Source organism: Oryctolagus cuniculus, chromosome 21 (genome assembly GCF_051225735.1).
Source record: "Oryctolagus cuniculus isolate XC-2025 breed Fujian yellow rabbit chromosome 21, ASM5122573v1, whole genome shotgun sequence".
NCBI classification, from domain to species: Eukaryota; Metazoa; Chordata; class Mammalia; order Lagomorpha; family Leporidae; genus Oryctolagus; species Oryctolagus cuniculus.
The window spans coordinates 21,831,720-21,856,076 of NC_142887.1; the positions used below are offsets into that span (position 1 = coordinate 21,831,720).

Below are 24,357 nucleotides of genomic sequence, written 5' to 3' on the forward strand. Positions count from 1 at the left end.
TGAAACTCTGACCAAAATCCCAGTAGGGCTTTCTGTAGACACAGATAAGCTTATTCTAAAATTTACATGGACTGGCACAGGCCCTAAAAGAGCTAAGCATCATCTTGAAAAAGAAGAAAAAGTGGGAGATGACGACTCTACCTGAGTCTACATTGGCAATGATCAGTGCTGTGTGAAACTGGCAAACAGATCAAAGGGTGGGAACAGAACCCCGGAACGGACCCCCACAAACAGGCCCTAGTAATTTTTGACAGAGGTGCAAAAGGAATTCAATGGAGAAAAAAAAAAAAGCCTTTTCAACAAATGATGCTCAACTGAGACCAGCACTGTGGTGTGGTGGGTTAACCCTCCGCCTGCCACCCCGCATTCCACGTGACCACTGGTTAGAGTGCCAGACGCTCCACCCCGAGTCAGCTCCCTTCAGATGTGCCTGGGAAAGCATCGGCAGACGCCTTGAGTGCTTCAGTCCTGTCACCCACACAGGAGACTCGGATGCAGTTCCAGGCTCCTGGCTTCAGCCTGGCCCAGCCCTGGCCACTGTGGCCATTTGGGGAGTGAACCAGCAGATGGACAACCTCTCACTGGACTAGGTAAGGACACAGCGTTCCCAGTTCTGCCGGCTGCCAGTCTGCTCGGGTTCTCGTGTAGCTTTATTTCCACCCCGAGTTTCAAAATCAACTGTGAGGGGGGGCGTTGACCCCAGCGGGTCGGTGCCTGGTCTGACATCGCGCTTCGGGTGCTGCCTTCAGTATCCCGCCACTACAGACCTGGGGGGAGGGGGGAGGGGCAGTGGGATGGCCCAGGTGGCTGGATTCCTGCAGCCACATCAGAGACCTGGACCACATTCCCAAACCCCCTTTTGTGGATATCTAGTGGATTCTTTCTCTGCCTCTTAAAAAAAAAAAAAAAAAAAAAAAAAAAAGACAACTGTACAGTATGTTGCATACAACAGCAGTAGTTCCAGAAGCTCAGGAAAGACAGTCCTCCAGCCCAGAGCACGTGAGGCTCTCTGCCAGCCGGCCGGCTTCGAGCAGCGAGCGGGGGGGACAGCCCTGCGGCGCCGGCCGGAACAGCAATACCGCCTGTAGGTCAGCAGGAGGACCGGGCACAAAGGTCGCCTCAGCGGGACCTGCCTCTAAGGTGGTCCGATTTTCTGGCCAAAACACAAAAGACACTCGGTAAGGAAGTGTGTTGGGAAGTCCGCATGTCACATGCCTCCTGAGACACACCTAGAGCAGACAGTGCCGCGTAGTGCCGTCAGCACCGGCAAATGCGCACCATCAGGCTGGCCCGCGCCAGTCCCGGGGCTCCATCAGAGACACAGAGGAGGCAGCCCAGGCACAAAATGATCTGCTAAGTGGGGAAAAGGTGCCACGCCCACCTGTGCCTACAAACCGCACAGAAGCCCGGGGAGGAAGGGAGGAGAACGGGGTGGGCTTTTCCACAGCACCTACTGTGTGCCGCACTGGGCCAGGAGCTGCATGCACACTGCGTCACTTCAAGCCACGGCCGTCCTGTGAGGGAGGCCCTACCCCTGCCTTCAGTCGACCAACCGCAACGTCCCGGGCTCAGAGAGCTGAAACCACTCGTACCAGGTCCTCACTACCGGGTGCGAGCTTGGGTCACACGTGGCTGCAAAGCCACCATCCCGGTGCCCTTCGGAGAAATCGGCTCAGGCAGGGCATCTGAGACCCCACTTCTAGATCTCTGCTTCTGATCACAGCAGGTACCACAGTAAATAGCAGTTTTCAGGGCTGATGCTGTGGCGTAGTGGGTAAAGCTGCCGTCTGCAGTGCCAGCATCTCATGTGGGTGTAGTTCTAGACCCGGCTGCTCCACTTTTGATCCAGCTCCCTACTGATTGCCTGAGAAAGCAGTGAGGATGACCCAAGTGGTTGGGCCTCTGGACCCACATGGGAGACCCGGAAGAGGCTCCTGGCTCCTGGCTTCGGATCAGCCCAGCTCTGGCCATTGCAGCCATTTAGGGAGTGAACCAATGGACGGAAGACCTCCCCCCACCCCACCCCTGCCTCTCCGTAATTCTGTCTTTAAAAAAAATAAATAAACCTTTTAAAAAAATAACAGCTTTCATAAAATACACTCAGGGAGGACAGCCAGAACTCACAAGCAGAGCCACCAAGTACTAAGGGGTCTATCTCACACTACCGGTAATTACGGCCCCAACAGCAAGGCAGTTAGGAAAACGAGGGGCCGGGGGGTCAGAATGAGGAAGGGGAGAGGGTTGGAAAAACTGGCAAAGTTCATTTCCGAAGCCGGAGGCGTCGTCAGCTCAGACCACCTGCCAGGCCCCAGCTTGTGGGCCTTCCACACCCACCCTGGGTGGCCTGAGGCCGGACGGGCAACCCCTGGGCACCAGCAACAGGAGGCGCGGCCTCTGACCCCTCCTCCGCCCCCAGGGAGCTGAGCAGCCTCGCCCTGGTGTCAAGACGCCCCTCCTGCTAAAACAGGGGGCCCCGCCGCCCCAGCTCGTGGAGGAGTGCAGTCAAGCACCAGGGCCAGCAGTCGGAGGGCGGGAACACAGCCCGCGCGGCGCCCGGGTCGCCCTGTATTCGCTGCATCAGACACCTGCGCTTCCGCATACCAAAACCAGTGGCCGTTTCTACTGACCAGAAATGGAGCCACTGGTTCCTCTGGGAACAGCTCCCGGGCACGGATCGCACTGCTATCCAGGGCTTAAAAAAAGCATCAGTGCTAGGGAGGCATCCCAACCAAGTGACCCCGGGCGGGGCTGAGTGAGAACCTGGGTGAGCAGCCTCACACCCCCGAGCCGGCCAGGGTCCAAACCCCACTCTGAGCGACTTGGAGCAAAGCCTCGGCTTCTTCCGGGAAACCAGACAGTGCTGCATCGCCTCGCTGGCGCCCCACGCTCCCCACCCTGCCCCGGGCCCCCCAGCACCGGGCGCCCAGTTGGGTTTGCCCAGCAGGACGCCCCAGCAGAAGCTCGGAGGGAGGGGAAAGGTTAGCGTACCGCTTCCCCCATCCCAACCTCTGCTGTGACACTGGGCGTGCACCAACGACCGAAGCTCTCAGCACATCTCGGGAGCTCTTTGCACACAACCATCGACGGGACCGGTCACTCCCTACACCCCCTCGGGGCTGGACACAACGTTTTCCAACCGGCAGCCGGGGCAGCCCGGGCCAGGGGCGTTAAGCACTCCGCCCAAGCTACCAAAAGCGGGGCAAACCTCTGTCCCCCTTTCCGCGCCCGCGACCACCGTCTCAACCGCTATCTTCCCTCCCCCGCTGCGCTGGACCCCCGTTACCATGCCCACAGGAAAAGGACTCCATCCTAACAAGACCCAACTTTACCCGGGCGGTTCCGAGCGGCTCAAAGTACCGGCGGCCCGACCCGTCCTCGGCCTCCGGCGTGAAGCAGCGCTAGCACCGCTCCCGTCACCGAGCCTCCACCGGGCAACGCCTGCGAAGCACCAGGGCCGCAGGCGGCGATCCAGGACCGCAGCTGCGGGGATGCCCGGCGGCCTGCCGGCTTTCGCGACCGCGGGGCGGGCCGGGGCCCCGGAGCGAGGGCCCACCTGCTCCTCCAGCCGCTCGATCTCCAGCTGGTTCTTCTCGTCCTCTTCGTCGTACTCCCATTCGTACTCCCCGGGGGAGCTCTCCGCCGAGGAGGCCATGGCGTACTCCTCATCCCCATCGCTCTCGCTCATGCCTTCCTCTTGCGGCTGGTCCCACCCTGGCCCCATGGTCTTGGACGTCGCAGCGGCCACAGCCCGCGACAACACCTTCCTCCTCGTCCTGGCCGCCTTGACCTCATCCTCCTCTCCCTCGGCCTGGGGCCCGGCCTGGGGCTCGGCCTCGGGTTCCGAAGCCGAGGATGCAGCCGCCGTCGCCATCTTGCGCTTCAGGGACTCCCGGGTCTTCCCTCGGCCGCCAAAGACCCGGCTGAGGGCGAGGCTGCCCGCGGCGCGCGCCTGACCAAAACCCCCGCTTTCTTGCCACCGAAAGGGAAACTGGGAGCTTCAGAGGACAAGAAAACAGACAAAAGTACGCAGTTCTTATTATTTTAATATACTTTCAGAAACCTCCGGCGAAGAAAAGGCTCCTTAACATGACAGGTATTCCGGCACAACTCCGGACAGAAGTTGGGTCTTTGGACAGGAAGTGGCGGCCATAGAGGAAGTCGTGGAGTGAGCGTGGTGTCTGCAGTGACGGGCTTGGCGCCATCTTGAGAAGGTCAAAGGATTCCTGTAAATAAATGTTTTCTTAAAGCCTAGCCGGACTCGGAGCGGAGCTCGGTCTCCCAGCAACTGAGGCTCAAACGCTGAGAAAACAAATCCTCCGGGAAGGATCGACTGCATCATTCACGGGACAAACTCACTTCCCTAAGAGAGCCTCCCGTTCTATGCAATGCCTCGTACCTGGTAGACGTTAAGTGTTTGAATTTTCCAATTTTATCACATCGCCTTATGCAAGCCAGCATCAATAGAGTCCATGAATAAACATGTCTTTAGTGGCTCCTCATTGCCATGCCTTGTCCTATAAATTAGGAGTTTGCTGTTCTGTAAGGAGATCTCAACAGAGATACAATCTAGACATTGTTTGGAAAATAAGGGATTGGTGTTTGATTCCTCCTTAAGAAGCGTCCCATTTTTGAGGTAGGGAAATATTGGTTTGTGTGTGTGTGCGTGTGTGTTCATTCACTGCCTTTCTCCCTCATTACCAAGCGTAAAGGGACCAGAACGGTGGGGTTTGCTTTCCGTGCAAATCCTCCACTCTGTCTAGCGCCGGCACTTAATACGTATTTGCCGCGTGGCTAAAACAATTGTCCTAGAATTACCACGGATTACGCTTGGTGAACTGGCACCAGCCGCCCAGGGCGCACAGCCGGGGAGGGGCGGATCCCGGAGCTGGGGTCACCAATTGTCCCCACTGAGCCTAGGTCTCCGCGCGACCACTCTGAGCCTCAATGGCGCACTGCAAAGTTGTACCGGGTCCGCCTCTAGAATGCGGCCTTGCACCCTCTCAGCCCGGCCGCCGCGGAATCCCCAGACCCCAACCCAGACCCCAACGCCCCGCAGCAAGCCCTCCCGCGCTTCCCACGCCCCGCCCCCGAGGGGCGTGGCCAAGGCGAGGCCACAGCGCGGACGCGCGCACGGAGTGGGCGGGCGCAGGCGCGCTGACGTCAGCCCGACTCGCACGCGCGCGCGCGCCCCGCCCCTCGGCGTCGCTCTGGGGCGGCTCAGGGGCTCGCCGGAGAGATGGCGGCGGCTGGAGCTGGCCGTCTGCGGAGAGCGGCGTCGGCCCTGCTGCTGCGGAGCCCGCGCCTGCCCGCCCGGGAGCTGTCCGCTCCGGCCCGGCTCTATCACAAGAAGGTAGGGGCGAGCCTAGGGGTGCGCGAGCGGCCGAGGGCACCCAGGCGTCCCCGGATCCCAGCCGACACTTCCGTCCACGGCAGGTGGAAGTGGCCGAGGCAGCAGGGGCCATCGGCGCCCGCTCCTCCGCCCACTTCCCCTCGCTGCGCGGTGACGGGAACGGCTGATGGATAAACGCAGCTCAGCAGGCGGCTCCCGGTTGCTTCCCCTCCGTTGCCCACGGCCCTGGGCGGGGATCCTGTGCGCTTGGCCTTCGGAGTCGAGGACACACACAGCCCGGCGCGGGCTCGGGCCACTGCCCGGGCCAGGTGACCTTGGGCCAGTCGCCGCCGCACTCCGACCCTGTTCCCGCGGCTCCCCAGCAGGAGAGAGTGAGCGTGGGGTCCTAGGCACGCGCTGTCGCGGTGGCGGGGTCGCTGCACCTGCTCGGGGTTCGCTTTTGCCTCTTGGCGAGGGAGGGAGAGCGAGCCGTGGCTGACAGCCGCTGGCCGCGTCCCCGGGGGCGTAAAGACCCCGACGTGTGCGCCTGCCTCTGTAGGGAAGCAGCTAAAAACCACGCAGTAACTCAGAACGGAGTCTGGAGTAGACGTGGTTCTCTCGGGAGGCCTCGGGTGGGATGTGGGGCGGGGGCTGGCTGCTTCGTGGGCTCGGGGCTCCGGTGGCATTTTGTTGACATTTTGTGCAGAAGGGACGCGGGCTCGCGCTAGGGGGCGCGGCTGCTCCGGGTGATGGCATTGCCCGGCGCTGTTTTGTTTATTATTATTTTAGCACCTCTGGTAGATAGCATTGTGCGTTCTGCAGCGGCCCCCCCCCCCCCCCCCCGGAGGCTTCCGAGAAAGCCTTGTGGCCCTGGGCTATGAGTGGTGTTTTTTACAGTTTTGAATGGTGATCCGTCTCCTTGGAGAGTGGATTTTATTGGGGGGAAGAGGAGCCTGTGACACAGAGGGCCCTCGTTGATGCGAATGTAGGCTCTCTCTCTCCCCCACGGGAGACGTGTTCAGTGGGCGCCTGCCCGGGGCGGGGTGCTGACGTCATGGGGAGAACGTGGCGATTTCCCGACTTTCTCATTTCAGGTTGTGGATCACTATGAAAACCCCAGAAACGTGGGGTCCCTTGACAAGACGTCCAAAAATGTCGGCACTGGCCTCGTGGGGGCCCCCGCTTGTGGGGATGTCATGAAGTTGCAGGTACGGGTCCGGACGGGCCGGGCAGCTCCCCGCTCTCGCCGCGTTCCGTTTGGTTCTGGGAGGAGGCCTGTCGTAACGGATTGAGCAGGGACTCCTTCCTACTGCTGTCCTGCAGTGCAGATCTTTTCTGGAGGAGGGAGCTGACTTCACGTTCCACCTCGCTGCGTCAGCCTAGACTCCAAGTTAGCCAGCTGGAAGGGTCTGTGAATTTTGCTGATCCAAGGGAAACCGTGTGCCCAAATCGGAAGCGTCCTGCAGGCAGCCGCTGGCACTTGGGTTACAGCAGCTGTACCCTGGACCTCCCTCCTCATGGGCTGGGAAGCCCACCAGAGACCTCACATGCCTAGGAACACAGAGACAGGGCAGGAGGGGGCCCCTCAGTGCAGTGGGTGCCCGCAGGAGACTCGCACTGGAAACCCTCTGCTGTCTGGAGCAGCAGCTGCCCAGCAGCGGTGGGCCGACTTCCTCCCAGCCCCGAGCAGGCCGGGGCGGCAGCGAGGCCTGGGCGCTGGCCCCGGCAGCCCCTGCGTCATCCCTGGTCTCGGAAGCAGCCGGTACCCAGCACCTTCACTCGCAGCGTGGACGGCGAGCCCGGAGCTCTGGGGGAGACCCGGGAGTCACCTCCTCTCTCTTTCCTCCAGATCCAGGTGGATGAGAAGGGGAAGATTGTGGACGCCCGGTTTAAGACCTTCGGCTGCGGCTCTGCGATCGCCTCCAGCTCCTTAGCCACCGAGTGGGTGAAAGGGAAGACGGTAAGGCTGGGGCTCCTTGGCCCTCTGGCAGCACCGCCTGCAGCCTGCCTCTCGGAGGGGCAGGTGTGGCCGAGAGGAACAACACGTCACGAGGTCATTCGCAAATGCTACCCGCACAGTGTTATTTCAGTCCCCCCTCCCTAAAGGTTGACCCCAGCCTGCTCCACACTGTGTCGGGCGGTGTGTGGATGTTTTGTTGTTGATCACTTTTCCCTGGGTGTTTGGGGGCTGTATCGGCTGTCAACATCACTGCGGCAAAAAAAAATCCAGGACTAGCTACTTAGGAAGAGAAGAGAGGTTGATTTTGCCTCCAGTCTGCAGGTCCAGGTCCAGGGCTGGGCAGCCCCACGGAGCCAGCCATGTGGTGCGGCAGGAGCAGGGCAGTGGTGCTCGGAGGCCGCCTCACACTGAGCCAGGAAGCAGAGGGCGTGGCTGGGCCAGCTGGGCTTTTGCTGCCAACCCTTGTGAGCACCACCTCCAGGGCACGGCCCCAGGGACCCAAGGAGGAAGGGCCTCCTGCTGGTGCCACCGCCTAAGCCCCATAGCGGCAGGAGTAAGGACTCGGAAACACAGGGGGTGAGGGCAGGGTCAGCCCCGGGAGCAGTGGTGCGGTGGCTGCCGCAGGCTTCCGGGAGAGGTGAGGAGGGCTGGCGCACCTCCTCCCTCCTCTCTGCAAAGCCCCCTTCCCCAGCGGCCGCAGCGGGGGGAGGGCCCCCGTCACCCTGACAACCTCTCGGAAGCCAGCCCGCAGGGACACGGGCCAGGGAGCCAAGTCTTAGGAGCAGTCGTGCAGTGCTGGCCAGGCCACGTGCCACCTGCAGCCTCTGGCCCGGCCTCGGCTGGCAAACTCCGTTGGCGAAGGGAGCACTCACCTGACCTGCTCTGGCCTCACGTGGCCCCCATGTGATTTGTCAGCAGGGACTCTCAGGTTCAGCACTGAGACAGGGCCCCTGGGCTCAGGGTCCTGGCCATTAGCAGGCTCCGAGCTATGAGCGAAAGCGGGCACAGGCCTTTCTTTAACTTGAGATTCCACCCCCCACCCCCGACCACCAGGGTTCCCAAGGCACTGGGGCTGTGTTCCCCCAGGCAAGCTCCTGCCCACCTCACTTGGTGCCCGGGGCTGCCCCAGGGGGAGCAGGGGGCAGTCCTGCAGGCAGAGGGGTTGTCTGCAGAGAGCTCCCGGCCCTGGGCCTGCAAAACCAGCAAAGAAAACCAAAAGAAAAGGCCGACCCCTGTTGCTGTCTCACACAGGCCCCTAAGAGGCTCCTCACGGATTCTGCTCCTGGCAGAATCCCGGGACTTGGCCGCCCTGGCCAACCCTGGCCAGGCAGGGCGGATGTGTGTACTTTGTCCTTGAGAGCCCCAGTGCAGGAGTCCTGAGAACTGAGTTACTAAACAGTGTGTGTATCTGTGTGTGTGTCTGTGTCTGTGTGTGCATGTCTGTGTGTCTGTGTGTGCATGTCTGTGTGTGTCTGTGTGTATGTGTGTGTATCTGTGTGTGTGTCTGTGTCTGTGTGTGCATGTCTGTGTGTGTGTGTATATGTCTGTGTCTGTGTGTGTCTGTGTGTGTATGTGTGTTTCTGTCTGTGTGTGTCTGTGTGTGCATGTCTGTGTGTGTCTGTGTCTGTGTCTGTGTGTATGTGTGTGTGTGTCTATGTGTCTGTGTGTGTGTGTATCTGTGTGTGTGCTGTCCCCCGCCCGGCCTGTGCTCAGGCCGCTGGCCCGCCTCTTACTCGTGGGCCCTCGCGTCACCCAGCCTCACTAAACCTGTGCGTCTCCCTTGTGCCTGTCAGGTGGAGGAAGCCTTGACCATCAAAAACACAGACATCGCCAAGGAGCTCTGCCTCCCCCCGGTGAAACTGCACTGCTCCAGTAAGTCTCTGCCTGCGGCGTCGGCCAGCAGGGCGCTTGGCCCTGACGTCAGCCCGCCTGCCTGAGAGCAGTGAGCGTCCTTTTGCGCCCGCTGGTCTCACGGCTGGGAGCTGCTGTGTGCTGGCATGGAGTGTCCCGAGCCCTCCATGGATGTCGTTTCTAGACCTTGAGGACACCCTCAGGTCCACAGCGGGAGCCATCACTCCCCTGTCATGGACGAGGAAGCTTGCGCGCGCCTGAAGTCACCCCGTCACAGCTCGTTGGTGGCAGAGCCAGAGTTTGTGCCCCAGGCTTTGATTCCAGAATCTTGGTTTTTCCCCCAAGATTGATTTGAAAGGCAGAGTTACAGAGAAAAGGAGAGACACATCTTCCGTCCACTGCTCACTCCTGTGATGGCTACAACAGCCGGGTCTCCCACATGGGTGAAGGGCTCCAAACACTTGGGCCATCTCCTGCTACTTTTCCCAGGCCATTAGCAGGGAGCTGGATCGGAAATAGAGCAGCCGGGACTCAAACTGGCAACCACATGGGGCGCTGGCGTCACAGGCAGCAGCTTTACCCACTACGCCGCAACGCCAGCCCCGGGCCTTGATTACAGAATCTTTGCTGTCCCCTGCCAGCTCATATCGTAGCTCAGTTAGGACCAGCAGAGGAAAACACTGGGCTCTTGCCAGCGTCCTGCTCCCTGAGTCTCCGGTCTCTTCCGGGCAGGTGCTGTTCCTGCCAGGGCCTGGGTCTGTGGAGTGACGGAGCCTGGTTGAGCAGTGCCCGCCGTGCACCGTGCTGGGGAAAGCCGCGTGCTCTGACCCGCGCCCCTGCTGTCTGGGGTCTGCGTGTTAGATCAAACACTTTCCCCAGCCTCTCTTAACTCTCCGGGGAAAGAGGGATGGGAAACAGTGCCCTAGCACGCTGCAGGTCCCGAGCTCACGAGCTGAAAGTCAGCGGAGCGCCAGCCTTTCGCCCGCGTGACACTCGGAAGAGACCTGGGGCACCAGCCGTCCTCAGGAAGCTCGCTGGGACTCGGCTCCCTCCGCCTGAGCTGGGCTCTCGCGTACTGCGGGGAGGCCGTGGCTTGGAGACCGCTTCGCCCTTGTTTTAGCCACTCAGGTGCGGGGACCTTTAGCGGACGCTCTTGTTTGCTTGCTTTCGGCTGTCGTTCCGGCTTTCTCAATGTTCCCCTCGGCCTTATGCTTAACACTGACTCCTGAGCAGAAGTTTCCAAACGCGGAACCCCCAGAGGGCGAGGTGCCGGCGGCAGCCCCTCCCCAGGTCAAGCCGACCCGAGTCAGGCCGGCTGGCTCCGAGCACTCCTGGATGGAGCCAGCCCGTGTCGCGCCCCTGCTGTGTGTGAGACGCCCGCTCCGAGTCCCCACGCTATTGCCAGAAAAGCGTGCGCGTCCCCGTCTCCCGGGGGAGGAGGTGGGTTCCAGGCTGTGTGCAGAGCCACCTGCGGGAGTCACCCCCAGGAAGCAGCTGCCGCTCCGCCCGTGCCCCGGCCTCCCCCCAGTCCCACTCCTGAGCCCGTTTCTCTAGTGTCGAGACTGAGGCTGTTTCCGTCTGTTCCTCCTAGTGCTGGCTGAGGACGCCATCAAAGCCGCGCTGGCTGACTACAAGCTGAAACAGGAGCCCAAGAAAGGCGAGGCGGAGAAGTGAGGCCGAGGCCCTGGCAGGGCCGCCCGCGGCTCGCCCACCTGCGCTGCGCTCCCCTGGGCTGCCATGTAGAAGACCGAGACGCGCACGATGCCTGCTGTCCACCGGCGGCTCTGACTCCAGCTCAATACACAGTGTCCTTGTTCTGAATCCGTGGTTTCTTTAAGCCCGCCTTTCTCGCCTTAACAAGCTCATGTCTGTTTTGAATTGTGTGTGTGCCTCAGAACTGAAACCAGTCATGGAGTCTCGCGTTCTGGCCGCGAAGTTCATAAATATCTCCTGTCGCCGAGTCTGCTGTCGGGGAGCACCCGTAGGATGCCTTAGTCTCTGTCTGAGGGAGCCAATGATTGTACATAGTCGCTGTGTATATGTGAGTGTGTGTTGTAATAAATAAAAGGTCACAGGGCCCCAAGCTTCTCATCAGCCTTGTCTCAGATCCCGTGTGTGATGACGTCACACCTCTCCAAGCACATGGGGCCACAGAGGTCACGGCCAGGCGATTTTTCATGCCCCGCGCTTCGTGGAACAAGGGGGAAGGAAGCTGGTCGTTGGTCTTGGCCAGACAGGCACTGAGAAGTCGGAGTGTTGCAGTTCGTGTGATGATTCCACTTGTTTATGAGATCCTGAGATCTGAGAACCGTCGGACAAGGCCCCGAAGCCACGCACCAAACTCAGAGCAATGGGAAGTGAGCTGGAATGCAGGCTCCTAGGCCCTGGGCCGGTGGCGGCCGAGGCCCTGGGGCGGGACCTGTGCCACATCCGTGTCCTGCCCTCTGGGGGGAGGCGCGTGGTTGGTTAGGGTCTGTCCCTGCGCAGTGGACACCTGAGGTCTGAAGCCAGTCACCCCGCTGCAGCATCAGCCACCAAATCCCGAGGGCCGCCCCTCGGCCCGTCCGCACGGCACCGACGCACACACCCCGGAGCTTTCCGGAAAAAGCCTGACGCTGCGGCGGGACTACCGCAGCCTCGAATCTGCGACTTCCAGACAGGCGTGAGCATTTTCTCCGGTGCTGGTGCTGGGCGCTGGGCGCAGGCGCAGGCGGCTGCCTTTTAAACGTGCCTTTGTTTAAAAACTGCCCTGGGCGCTCTGGTGGAGGGCACAGAACTTCAAAGCCTGCACAGCTCTCAAATTAGAACCCGGGCGGAACCCTGCGAGAGGGCGCTGTGGCCTGTTCTGTTTACTGCACGGCCCTCCGGGCTCGGCTGCCCACTCCCTGCGGCGTCACCGCGATCCCCACCCACACACACTTTTGTCTTTTTTTTTCTAATGAGACAGTTCTGTTCCAGTTAGCATCCTCTGGGAGTTGAAAGTGAATCCTGCCTTTCAGAAGTGGCTCAGCAGCAGCCCAAACAGGCCCACCAGAACAGCCCCAACCTCAGGCTACAAACACTGTTTATTATAGAGTCGCGGCCTTTGGCGGACGAGTCCAGTTCTGGCCACACGAGGGCGTCGTGCGCCCTGTATTGAGTTCAAGTCCAGGGGTTTTGCGGCCTCCCAGCAGGGTCTCCACATCTCTACCTCGCTCCCATCTGCACGCACTCAGCAGCCCACTGAGCTGAACGTCCTTGTTCCCATCAAGGACGCTGGTTGCCAAGGCCACCTCATGCGAGCCTGCTGGCCCGGGCTGAGCCGCTCAGAGCCCGGGCTGCTCCTGCTGCCTCAGGATTCCAGCTGAGGTCAGAGCGCACCTGTGCCTGGGACCTTCACGGGGAGAAAGTGAAGCAACCCAGGGCAGGCCCCGTGCTGACAAGCGCCACGGCCCTCCCACTCAGCCTCACCCTGACTGCACCACAGTCATCCAGGAGCCCCATCAAATCCCAGTGCTCCAAGAAATGCCACGCTCTGGACCTGGGGCCTGGGCACTGGTCAGTGCACAGAGCATACACACCCCGGCCGAGCCTCAAGTCCCTGGGTGCATCCATGGGTGCCAACCATGGGGGAGAGCTGTGCACCTTGCAAAGCCATTCGCTAAAATCCTTTCAGGGGATCCTCCGTCCCAGGAGAAAGGGGGCACCGCCCACCTCCAAGGGTGCACTTGAACCCTGCTTCCACTTCTGCCTTCGCTGGGGCCTCCGTCCTCCCTCCACTGGCCTCCTCAGTGGTCTCCCTGCCCCCAGCCTCACGGGAACCAGCCCCCACAGGGCTGCCCAAGGGGTCCTTCCAGGCCAACTGTGACCCTGTCCCTCCTCTTAGAACCTGCCCTTGGAGCCCCATTGCCGTTAGGATACATTGCACACTTCCACCTCCACAGATCTCTCTGCCCCAGTGCACTGAATTCCTCCTGCTAGGAACGCCCTGGCCGAGGCTTCTCTTGACCTGCACTCTGCCTTGGAGCCTCGTCTCGGGCATCCACTGATGAGGTGTGTGGGTGGGCAGATAGACAAGTGGAGGCATAGATGGATGGAGGGATGGATGGACAGGGGTGGGTAGATGGATGGATGGATAGACAAATGGATGGATGGAGGAAAGGATGGACAGGGTGGGTGGATGGATGGAGGGAGGGATGGAGGGATGAGTGAATGGAGAAACAGTGGCTCAGAGAGGTGACTTGCCCCAGGGCACACAGGCAGGCAGGGGCAGGAGAGCCCCAGCTGCGTTCCCTGGCCGCCTCTCCTCCTTCGGAGCGCCACGCCGCAGCTGTGACAGGGTCTCCCGCGTAACCTTTCCTAATTGCTCCTCCCCGACTGGGGCCTCTGGAGACCAGATCAGAATGCAGTTCCGGACTTCGGGGACGGCACCTTGTCTCTGGTGAGTTTTCTGAAAAAGCCAAGTGAATGAGGGCCACCTCCTGATGGCCTCTAGCTCGCTGGACTTGAGGCCCAAGTGCAGGCCATGTCCATTGTCAGGACAGAGGACCCAGAGTCATGGTCAAGGTGGGGGCCCCCTGCACATGAGCCCCAGCCCCAAGCAGAAGCTGGGTGTGGGGTACCCCTCACCCACCCACCCAGGGCTCTTGATGGCTGCCTGCTTGCTTTTCCCACCCTCCAAGATGACCCCGGCCACCCTCCCAAAAGGCCACCTCCCCGGAGAAGACCCCTGCACACAGGGAGGCAGCCTCAGGAAGTGAGGGCTCAGCTGCTGGCACTGAACCTCCCTGCACCTCAGTTTACTTGCCTGTAAAATGGGAATGATTCTCCCACCTCCCTGATGGTAGACGTGATGACTAAAGGAGGAATTGCACAGAAAGCACATGTGTGGCCCTGTGAAGAGCTCACTGTGGTCATGGTGGTGGTTACCGCTAACGTCTCTGTGCTGGCCACACCCACGCACCATTGCCAGTGCTGTATGTGGTTCCGCTCCTTGGCCCTGCACACAAATCCTAAAATAAAAGAACCCTTCAAAGAGTGCATCAGAAAATGGAGTTAAGGGGTTGGCACTGTGGCGTGAGTAGGCTAAGCCTCTGCCTGCAGCACTAGCATCCCGTAAGGGCACCCGTTCCAGTCCCGGCTGCTCCTCTTCCAGTCCAGCTCCCTGATAATGCGGTTGGGAAAGCAGCGGAAGATGCCCAAGTGCTTGGGCCCCTGCACTCTCATGGGAGACCTGAAAGAAGCTCCTGGCTCCTGGCTTCAGCCTGGCCTAGCTCCAGCTTTTGCAGCCATTTGGGGAGTGAACCAGCAGATGGAAGACCTCTACCTCTCTCTCTCTCTCTCTACCTCTACCTCTACCTCTCTGTAACACTTTCAAATCAATAAATAAATCTTAAAAAAAAAAAAGGAAATAGAATTAAAGGTAAGTCTATGGTGCTGCAAAAAAAGTCTGAAATCCATGCATAGTTTTATATAATACACATTTTCTGTGAACTTTTTGAAGACTTCCTCTCACTGTGAAAGTTTTACACATGAAGAAAGTCAAAGGTAGGCCGGCGCTGCGGCTCACTAGGCTAATCCTCCGCCTTGCGGCACTGGCACACCGGGTTCTAGTCCCGGTCAGGGCGCCGGATTCTGTCCCGGTTGCCCCTCTTCCAGGCCAGCTCTCTGCTGTGGCCAGGGGGTGCAGTGGAGGATGGCCCAAGTGCTTGGGCCCTGCACCCCATGGGAGACCAGGAGAAGCACCTGGCTCCTGCCTTCGGATCAGCGCAGTGCGCCGGCTGCAGTGCGCCGACTGCGGTGGCCATTGGAGGGTGAACCAATGGCAAAAGGAAGACCTTTGTCTCTCTCTCTCTCTCTCTCTCTCTCACTGTCCACTCTGCCTGTCAAAAAAAAAAAAAAATCTAAAAAAAAAGAAAAGTGCAGAGCCAGGAATGTAGTAAGTACTTGATCAATGCTAGCTAGCATCACCATCACCATCATCAACATCAACATCACGGTCATGGTCAATGCCATCTTCATTACCACTGTCCACACCATCACCACCACCATCACCACCATCACTGTGTTGGTCATGTCTTCATTGCTTTGACTAAAACACCTGAGGAGGAGCCAGTTAGAAGGGGAGGGCTCGGTTCATCTTAGAGGTCAGAGGTCACAGTCCAAGGCCAGGCAGCCCCATTGGCCTGACTGCTGGCAGAGACTGGCAGTGATGGACACATGCAGAGAACCATCACGGGGCGAGCCAGGGAGGGGAGAGAGAGAGAGAAGCTAGGCCAAGCTGGGTTTAAAGAACCAAGAGAGAACTACTTTCCAGGGGCAAGCCCCAGAGGACCAGGGGGCTAAGTAACGATTATTAGATGATTAACCAGATAATTAGATCAAGCATCACCTTTAATCCATTAGCCATCAATGTAAGCCTTTGGGGACCAAGTCTCCCAACACAGGGGCCTTTGGGGGACTCCTACTATTACCCACACGGTAACCATCCCCACCCCCACCGTTCCAGGGCGGATTCCGGGGCAGCCCTGACGCGGGGCCCAGCACACCAGGGTCTCCCCACGAGTGTTCCTGGATTAGCACCTGTGGAAAGAGGTTAAGAAAGCAGGCCCAGGCAGAGCGAGAAGGCAGCAGCGACGCCCATCCTAGGAGGCCGCGGGTCCCGCGCTGAGCCCCCGCCACTTACCGTCTGTGAAATGGGCCACACTGTGGGGCCCTGGACTTCCTCATTTGCTTCTTCCAGAGGAGCCTTGGGTTTCACAAGCGGAGCCCACGGCAGGGCTGACGGCAGGGCTGACGGCACGGACGAAGCCCCTGGAATCCCAGGCATGTGTCAGGCCCTCTGGGGCTGAAGGACTCTTCTCGTACTGCACGCTGGCCGTCAGCCCCAGGCCTTTGCTCACGTTCCCACAGCAGCGGGGCCCCTGGGGACCCTCTCCCCCCCCACCCCACCCCCCCACAAGGCTCTGCCACCTCGCTTCCCGGCTTGGCCTGCTTGGGCGGCCACTGGGATCTGAGTCTCTCCTCGAACTCTCCCAGGCCTTTCTTTCTTGGGGGAGCTGAAGCAGAGCCGATGTGGATGAGCCATGTGCCAACGGATCTCCCCCAGCCAGGAGGGGCCCCGGGGCAAGCCTCGCGTCTTGCATTTGTCCTCATTTGGGCCACCTGAGAGGGGCCAGCTGCAGCCCTGAATGAGATCATGTGGACCAAGTGTTCGGCACAGCCAGGCATACAGCAGGTGCTTACTAAGCGCTCATTCATCCACATGGTAGGGGAAGGAATCAGAGGGGGTGCAGGCCCCACTTTACTCAGAGCAACAGCCCCCCCATCCAGGCTCCCTCTCTCTGACATCCCAGGCCCAGCCCCACCCAGGCTCCGCCCATCTCAGCTCACCCCTGTCTCTCCAGCACCCCCAGGGCCCCTGAAGCTCACTCAACCCCTTCCCACCCCAGGGCCCTTGCACACTTGCTGACCCTCTTCCCAGCACTTCACAAGGCTGCCACCTCCAAGCAGGCCTCACCTCAATGCCTTCTCCCATACAGGCTTCCCGGATTCTGCAGCTGGGGTGAGATGCTGGCCATGTCACTCCATCACTGCCCTGTGTCGGCCCCACAGCCCCCCATCATCCTGGGTTTGTCTTGCTTAGGTCCGAGGCATCACCATGGAATGGAGCCCGCACATGCTAACAGCACAGGGGGTGCTCCTAAGGCTCCCCCCTCTACCGCCCCTCCCCCATGGCCAGGGCCCGCTCCTAACCCTCGGGGCAGGGCCCTGGCCTCCTCGGTCTTCGAATTCTGAGTCTGCACTGCCAGGGCGGCGCTGGATCCCATGACCCCATATTTTCTTCCAGCTCAAACAGAAAGATTCCGCGGACTTGGACGGCTCCTTTTAGGCCAGAGCCCGCTCGCGCCAGGCCATGATTCATCTCTGCCGATTCTGCCTGCATCCAGCCATTCTTCCCCCACCACACGTCTGCCCAGCCCCCCAGCCCTGTGTCCTGGGCAGGAATGCAAGGCCCCGGGAGCCCCCCAGCCCGTCTGCCACCAGTGTTTTAACCCGACCTCAGACCGTCTCAGACGTCTCGGCTGCGTCTGGAACAACCTGGGGGGGGGGGGGAATGTGCACCCCCCCGGGCTTAGCAAGGAGACACCCGCAGAGAGAAAATGCTGACGTAGCCATGCGGCTCCCTCCACCCCTGCCCAGCGCCCTGGCCTTGGACAACTCTGCCTGCTGGGGAGACAGACACAGGGGCCGGGGGAGTGCAGGGGACAGAGAGGTCCCACGCTGGGGACAAAACCAGCTGGTGTGGGAGCAGGGCCGGGAAGCTATCATGGTAATAGACGCTGGCAAACATTTGGTAAACTCCAAATCCTGGCAGTCTGGGAATAGAAAAAAATTTCCTTAACTTGATAAAGGACATTTCTTGGGAAACTACAACAAACCTCATGGCCACCGGCAAGACTTCAGAAGTGTCCTCATTAGGATCGGGAACAAGATAAGGAAACTCGTGACCATGACCGTGACCATGACCGCTGTGACGCTAGGACCCTCGGTCACCTCCTCCTCTGCCTCCGGCAGGCATTCTCATGGTTGCAACACAACATCCAGCAATGGACAAAAGGCTCAGAAGGGAAGCAGGACCACAGCCGGTCATCTGCCAGACATCGGTCTTTTCCTAACATTTTTAGAGCAATCTGTTTATTTTGAGACAGAGCACTCCCGCAAATACCCGAAATGGCTCTGGGGAACCGGGAACTCCATCCGGGTCTCACATGTGCAGGACCAAGAGCCCAGACACTCGAGGGTGTGCATTAGCAGGAAGCTGGATTGGAAGCGGAGCTGGGACTCAAACCCCTGGCGCCCTGATGCAGGAACCAGGCGTCCCGAGAGTCTTAGCTGCTGCACCAGGTGCTGCGCCCTGCACGTACTCCTGGTGCAGCTTGGCTGGCAGGAGCACGTTCTGTGTCTTCAAAGACGTCCATATCAGCCAGAGAAGGGTCTGGTTAAGCCGCAACCTGCAATGCCAGCCTCTCATATGAGCACCAGGTATGTCCCAGCTGCTCCCTTTATGATCCAGCTCTCTGCTATGGCCTGGGAAAGCAGCAGAAGACGGCCCAAGTGCTTGGGCCCCTGCACCCACGTGGGAGACCCAGACACAGTTCCTGGCTCCTGGCTTTAGCCTGGCCCAGCCTAGGCAGTTGTGGCTGTCCGGAGAGTGACCCAGTAGATGGAAGATTTCCTCTTCTCTTCTCTTCTTTTCTCCCTCCCCCCGCCCTGCCTTCCAAATAAATATTTAAATTTTTTCAAATTCGGAGCCTTGGATCTCTCTAGATCCCCCCCCCCCCTCTGCACAGAGGAGCTCACAGATGGTTCCCCTCTTTGCACTTCTTCTAACAGCTCTGACACAGGCATCCTCGCCCTCCCAGCTGAACTCCCAGCCACAGGTATTTCTGTAGGCAGGTTCCAGAAAAGAACTTCTGGGCTAGACGGCAAGGCCAGGTCCAACGTCGGGAGAGGCTGCCCTGTTTCCTTCCACGAGGGGACACTTAGCTTTCACCCCAGTCCGTGACAGCAGTGCAGAGAACCAGCTGGGACACAGACGTGATGCTGTTATGTTAGCCGAGGTCACAGGAAGAATTTAATAGCGGTTCTAGCCTGCCGCCCCACAGCGGCCCAGAGCTCTGTTGCACACCAGACGGGGCTGGGGAGGAGGACTTGTGGGCCTCTGGAGACCCCCAGGGCTCGGGGCTGGCCTGCAGGCCCTGGGACTCTCAGCATCTGATGGACAACACCTTGGACAGGAGCAAGGGCCTCAGAGGCCAGCGCGCCGGGCCTGGGCCTTCAGCGGTTCCGTGACCTTGGGCAGCCCCACCAGCACACTGGAGCCTCCCCCCTGTAAGAGGGCCGGCGCGGCTGCCTGCAGGGCCCCGTGCGAGCTGCGGCTCCTGCACGCGCCGCCAGCGTGAGTCTCCCTCCGGCCAAGGGGCTTGCGTGCCTGCGGCGTGGGCTGTTTGTGGACAGACAGGAAGGGCCTGACCCGGCAACCGGTTGTGGTCAGGGCTCTCTGCGCTGCTTCTCCTTCAGGGAGATCACAAGGGACACAGGGCCCAGCAGCTGGGAGCAGCTGGGAGCAGGGTCTGCACACATCGGCCCCCCCATTCGCTGGCTTGTATAAAGGGGATGGCGGCCAGCGCTGGACAATGTTGAGAACACAGGCTACAGGAGGGGCACCTCCCAAGGGCAGGTGCAAAGGAGGAATTCCCCCTCTCCCCCCCAGTCCCCCAGCCTTGCGGGGAGCTGAGTGCACCCTTCTCAGCACTTATTAACCACCTACTGGGTACACAGCGGCCTTGTCGGGGCCAGAGGCTCCATCTGCACTTCCTCACTGGCGCCTCCTGGTGGCGCTGCACCTGTAATTCCGCAGGTGAAACAGAGGTGCGGAAGCAGGGCAAGATCACTCAGCCTGGCCCTGGGATCCCGAGGCTCTCAGACTCGATACCCTTGCCCTCTCCGTGCCTGCGGGTGATTTGTCTCCTCCTCTCCCCTCCACTCCACGGCCCCAGCCCCCAGAATCTGGGCTGACAAGTTCATGTCAACGTGCACACAACAGGGACCAGCACGAGCTGCTCAGGTCACCGTGGAATTAGCCTGCCCTGAATAGCCCTGGTGTTGGCCGCAAAGGGGTCCAGGCCACCGGGCTCCCCCTGTCTGTCACCCAGACAGCGTCTGAGCCCTGGCTGTGGTCACCGCACCCCGGAGGCAGACAGGGAACAGCTGAGACGCGACCCCTGTGTGGCAGTGGGCGCCAGGCCCCCGCCGAGGGCTGCCCAGGCGGGAGGCTCTTTCTGAGCCCACCTCTGTCCTCTGTGTGTGTCCTTTACACCTCCAGGGCTTCCCAGGACATCCCTGGTGGCTGGGCTTTGCAACACTGCCCAGCCCCTGTGCCCTGCGCCCGAGGAAAGCCGCTAGCTGCCAAGTGCAGGAGTCTGCGCACCGTGGGCCTGAGGCTCCGCTGTACCTGGGAAGCAGAGGTGACCCTGGAGTGGCCCAGTGTGTGCAAACAGAAGCCTCCCGCTCTCTCGTCTAGGGGACTGCATGCACCCCACCTTTGGCAGCTAGCAACAGCCCCAGGCCCCCCCATCTCCCCCTGCCCATGGCAAGCCCCCATCCTCAATCCCGTGCCTCCCCCACTCCATCTCCAGTTCACTCTGGCTCCCCAGACCCCAAGGGAGACACCACAGGTGGCCACCCCAGGCCTGGGCCCTAGGCCTCCGAGGGCTCCCCCTGAGGTCCCTGCAGGGCCCCGGGCGGGTAGAAGACATTGCAGGGGCCTCTGGCATCTCTCTCACTGGCTGGAGTGGATTTACGAGCAGAGCTATTTTTCACCCTGCAGCTGCCGCCATAAACCTGGGCCTCTTGTGGGGAGGGGGAGCAGCTGCGGTGGGGACCGCGCAGCCCTGGAGCCGGCGCCAAATCCCTCTACTGTTTCGGAGCGGCAGCCGGAAGAGCCCGAAATGCAAACCTGCTGAAAACACGCTCTCTGCCCCCACCCCAGCCCGACTCCTTGTAGCACGATCCCATCATTTCCACAGCCGGGTGCAGAACCAGGGCCCTGCATAGGACTGCTCAGGGCCTCACACGCCCAGCTCTGCACACGCCCAGCTCTGCACACGCCCACTGCGGCTCAGTGCTGCTCAAACCGTGACATGCGTCAGTCACCTGCAGAGCTGACGGCTCACAGGGACACAGGGCCCTAATGTCTCTTCAACTGACGCAGCCCGTTGTTGAAGGTTCAGCTCACAAACTCTGGTTGTGTGAGTTCCTTGAGCTCTCTGAGTCTCCATTTTCCTCATCTGTGTAATGGGGAGAAGTAATGGCCATGGTGAAGGTCGTGAAGAAGACATAAATTCACACCAGCTGTTCTTAGAGGCTTTGTTCGTAACGGCCCAAACCAGGAAGCAACCCAAATGCCACTGGCAGGTGAATGGCCAAACAAACCGCGTGGTACATCCAAGCAGGAGAACACGGCTCTATGCCAACCAGAAGAGAAACCTGAGTCGTGAAGAGTGGCCGGTGCTGTGGCACCGCAGGTTAAGCTGCCACCTGCAGCACCAGCATTCCATATGGGCCCCGGTTCAAGTCCCGGCTGCTCTACTTCCGGTCCAGCTCCCTGCTAATGGGTCTGGGCCCAAGTGCTTGAGCCCCCGCCACCCATGTGGGAGACCTGGATGGAACTCCTGACTCCTACTTGCGGCCTGGCTCAGCCCCAAACATTGCAGTCATTTGGGGAGTGAACCAATGGATGGAAGCTCGCTCGCTCGCTCTCTCCCTCCTTCCCTCCCTCTTTCTCTTTAACTCTGCCTTTTTTTTTTTTAGATTTATTTTATTTATTTAAAAGTCAGAGTTACACAGAGAGAGGAGATGCAGAGACAGACAGAGAGAGACCTTCCATCTGCTGGTTCACTCCCCACTTAGCTGCAACGGCCAGAGCTGCGCCAATCTGAAGCCAGGAGCCAAGAGCTTCTTCTGGGTCTCCCACATGGGAGCAGAGGCCCAAGGACTTGGGCCATCTTCTGCTGCTTTTCCAGGCCACAGCAGAGAGCTGGATTGGAAGTGGAGCAGCCGGGTCTCAAACCGGCGCCCATATGGGATACTGGTGCTTCAGGCCAGGGCATTAACCCAGTGCGCCACAGCACTGGCCCCTGCCTTTCAACTAAATAAAATAATTTTTTTAAAAAAATCACATGAAGAGGCTGGCGCTGCGGCTCAATAGGCTAATCCTCCGCCTGCAGCACCGGCACCCCGGGTTCTAGTCCTGGTTGGGGCACCGGATTCTGTCCCGGTCGCCCCTCTTCCAGGCCAGCTCTCTGCTGTGGCCCCGGAGTGCAGTGGAGGATGGCCCAAGTGCTTGGGCCCTGCACCCGCATGGGAGACCAGGAGAAGCACCTGGCTCCTGCCTTCGGATCAGCGCGGTGCAGCAGCCACAGCGCGCCGGCCACAACGGCCATTGGAGGGTGAACCAACAGAAAAGGAAGACCTTTCTCTCTGTCTCTCTCACTGTCCACTCTGCCTGTCAAAAAAAAAATCACATGAAGAAACCTCAAAATAATTATAGGGAGGGAAAGAATCCAGACCCCACCCCCCAAAAAAAAGCACACCCTAGATGGTTCTAGTTACATAAAGTTCCAGAAAATAAAAATACAGTGACAAAGGCAGATCAATAGTTTCTTGTGGATTCAGTGGGGGGCTGGGGAAGGGAGAAGGAGTAAGGAGAGATTACAAAGGGCTACAAAGAAACACTTGGAGGGGCCACACACCCATGAACTTGTGGCAGTGATGGTTTAATGGGCATCCACATGTGTGGCAGGGCAGCAGATTGTACACGGTCAATATGTGCGTTGTATTGTGCGTCAGTTACCCTCCGCGAAGCCGTGAAAACCGTCTTGGTGGAGCGTCAGACACACGCCCGCTCTGCCTGCGGCTCATCAGGGCCGGTGCACCTGGGTGATTCTCTGGTCCTTTTTCGTCTCCTCCACTGGAACACAGCACGGGTCCACTGTATGCACAGTGTGTCCCAGGGACCAGGTGCATAGTAGGAGCTCATTATGTAGCTGTGATCGGGAAACAGAGCGGCCAGTGCACCTGCTACCTTCTCCCAGGCCACCTCCAAACCCGAACGCCTGACTAACGCCGACTGATTCCAGGCCTCAGTGAACCAGTGCCAAGAAAGGCTGGGTCCCAGCCACACTTCCAGGTGGGGAGAGGGGCACGCGGTATTGCAACAAGGAAGTGATGGCGGGGGATGAGCCGCCGGGAGCCGTCCCTCCCCCGTCTGCACAGGGACTAGGCCTCAGGTCCTGGCTATGTTCTGAACGGAGCAGGAGGCTCAGTGCTGGAGAGCCCGAGCCGAGAGGCTGGTCAGATCCGGGTCCGAATCCCCAGTCTGCTGGGCTGAACGGCCTCGGGCAAGACTCTGGACCCCTCTGAGCCGCGTTTCCTCCTCCTCAGGACGAAGGTCGTGACGCTGCTCCTCTTGCATTCGCGTGGGCTGAAGGTGGTTATGGTGGGCTGGTGTGTGCAGCGAGAGGCCCTCCCAGATGCCCGCCCCATGCTCCTGGCCTGCCTAGGAGCCCCAGTCCCTGCCCAGCTTAGTAAATGGCCCTGCCCCACAGGTTCTGCTACAGCAGTAGGAGGCAGACCAGGGGAAAGGAGACACGCCCTCTGCCTCCTCCCACCCCCACCCCAGCCAAGACCTCAGACAAACCAGAGCAGGGCAGGGGCCACCCCATCCCAGGTCCCACACTGAGCCCAGGATTCATGTCCTGAGCTGATCTCACTCCCCTCCCCTCCCCTGTTATGGCGACAGCAGGCCTGGCCCGGGGCCGGGTTCCCAGGCTGGGGGCAGCTGAGTCCTGGGGCGGGGGGTGGGGAGGGATTGTTCAGGGCCTGGAAGACTCCTGGGCCCCTGGGAGCAGTGGACACCCCCATCCCATGCCCCGACCCAGCCCCCCACACCCCCAGCTGTGATTCACGGTTTGCTGGGACCCAGTTAGACACGCACCCATGACAGAGCCCCCATCCCAGATTGGGGTGCAGCCCTGCTGAGACCTCCCCAAGGGAGGCACTCACTTGTTCATTCATTCATTCATTCCTGCCGGAACCAGAGGCGCCCAGCAGAGACTCAGATGCTGAGGTTGGACCACCAGGCTGGAGTCCCGGCTGTGTGACCTGGGCAACTGACCGCACCCCTCTGGGCCTCAGTTTCCACATCTGTGGCTTGGGAATGACAACAGGGCCCACCTTTCGGGGTTGTAAGTCTCAGTGAGTTGATGATGTCAGGTGCTCAGGGCGGGGTCCAACAAAGCAAGGGCCTGGGACTTGTGAACTCATACAACGGAGCCCAGGGCACTATGGAAGGCAAGCTGGGCGGATGCTGTCAGGAAGGCTTCCTGGAGGAGGGGACATCGAAGGCACAGGGGCTGGAGGTGGAAGAGTGCCCTATAGAGGTCAAAGTTCAGAGGTGAAAGCAACATGGCTCCTGCTCAGGCCCCCATGCCCCCACCAGTCTTGGGAAGGGCCCAGCTGCGGTGAGTCGGGAAACTGGCCCTGCCTTGCTGCCCAAGGGTCTCCCGTGTCGGCTTCTGTCTTCCAGGGCTTTCTTCTGTCACGGGGACATTTGAGGCCCTGCAGAAGGCTCCGGAATGAGGAGAGGGTGCCTGGGACCCAGAGAAGTTGAGCG

The 24,357-nt window shown here is 60.1% G+C and overlaps 2 protein-coding genes across 6 annotated transcripts in view; one reads left to right on the forward strand and one right to left on the reverse strand.

Annotated features, from left to right (window-relative positions):
* The window catches only part of SART3 (spliceosome associated factor 3, U4/U6 recycling protein), a 37,749-nt gene extending 33,834 nt beyond the window's left edge, over positions 1 to 3,915 (reverse strand). For 2 of the 5 annotated variants that reach the window (XM_017338062.4, XM_017338061.4), the window contains exon 1: positions 3,554 to 3,914. In XM_017338062.4, the coding sequence (XP_017193551.1) occupies positions 3,554 to 3,871 (318 nt within the window). In that variant the 5' untranslated portion in view covers positions 3,872 to 3,914. Of the gene's footprint in view, positions 1 to 3,553 lie in introns of all 5 variants that reach the window. The other 3 variants (XM_089322874.1, XM_089322876.1, XM_089322877.1) reach the window with 3 other exon arrangements.
* Positions 3,916 to 5,204: 1,289 nt separating this feature from the next.
* ISCU (iron-sulfur cluster assembly enzyme) lies at positions 5,205 to 11,234 on the forward strand. Its single transcript, XM_002722120.6, has 5 exons — positions 5,205 to 5,350; positions 6,424 to 6,537; positions 7,179 to 7,289; positions 9,083 to 9,161; positions 10,732 to 11,234. The coding sequence occupies exons 1-5, from the start codon at positions 5,237 to 5,239 to the stop codon at positions 10,812 to 10,814; spliced, it is 501 nt and encodes a 166-aa protein (XP_002722166.1). The 5' UTR covers positions 5,205 to 5,236; the 3' UTR covers positions 10,815 to 11,234.
* The last annotated feature ends 13,123 nt before the right edge of the window (positions 11,235 to 24,357 follow it).

Excerpts from the sequence above, each read along its gene's own strand:
- ISCU (XM_002722120.6), top strand. The coding sequence starts at position 5,237 with ATGGCGGCGGCTGGAGCTGGCCGTCTGCGGAGAGCGGCGTCGGCCCTG. Across the intron at positions 7,290-9,082 it reads AGTGGGTGAAAGGGAAGACG|GTGGAGGAAGCCTTGACCAT; the intron begins GTAAGGCTGGGG and ends TGTGCCTGTCAG. Across the intron at positions 9,162-10,731 it reads GGTGAAACTGCACTGCTCCA|TGCTGGCTGAGGACGCCATC; the intron begins GTAAGTCTCTGC and ends TGTTCCTCCTAG.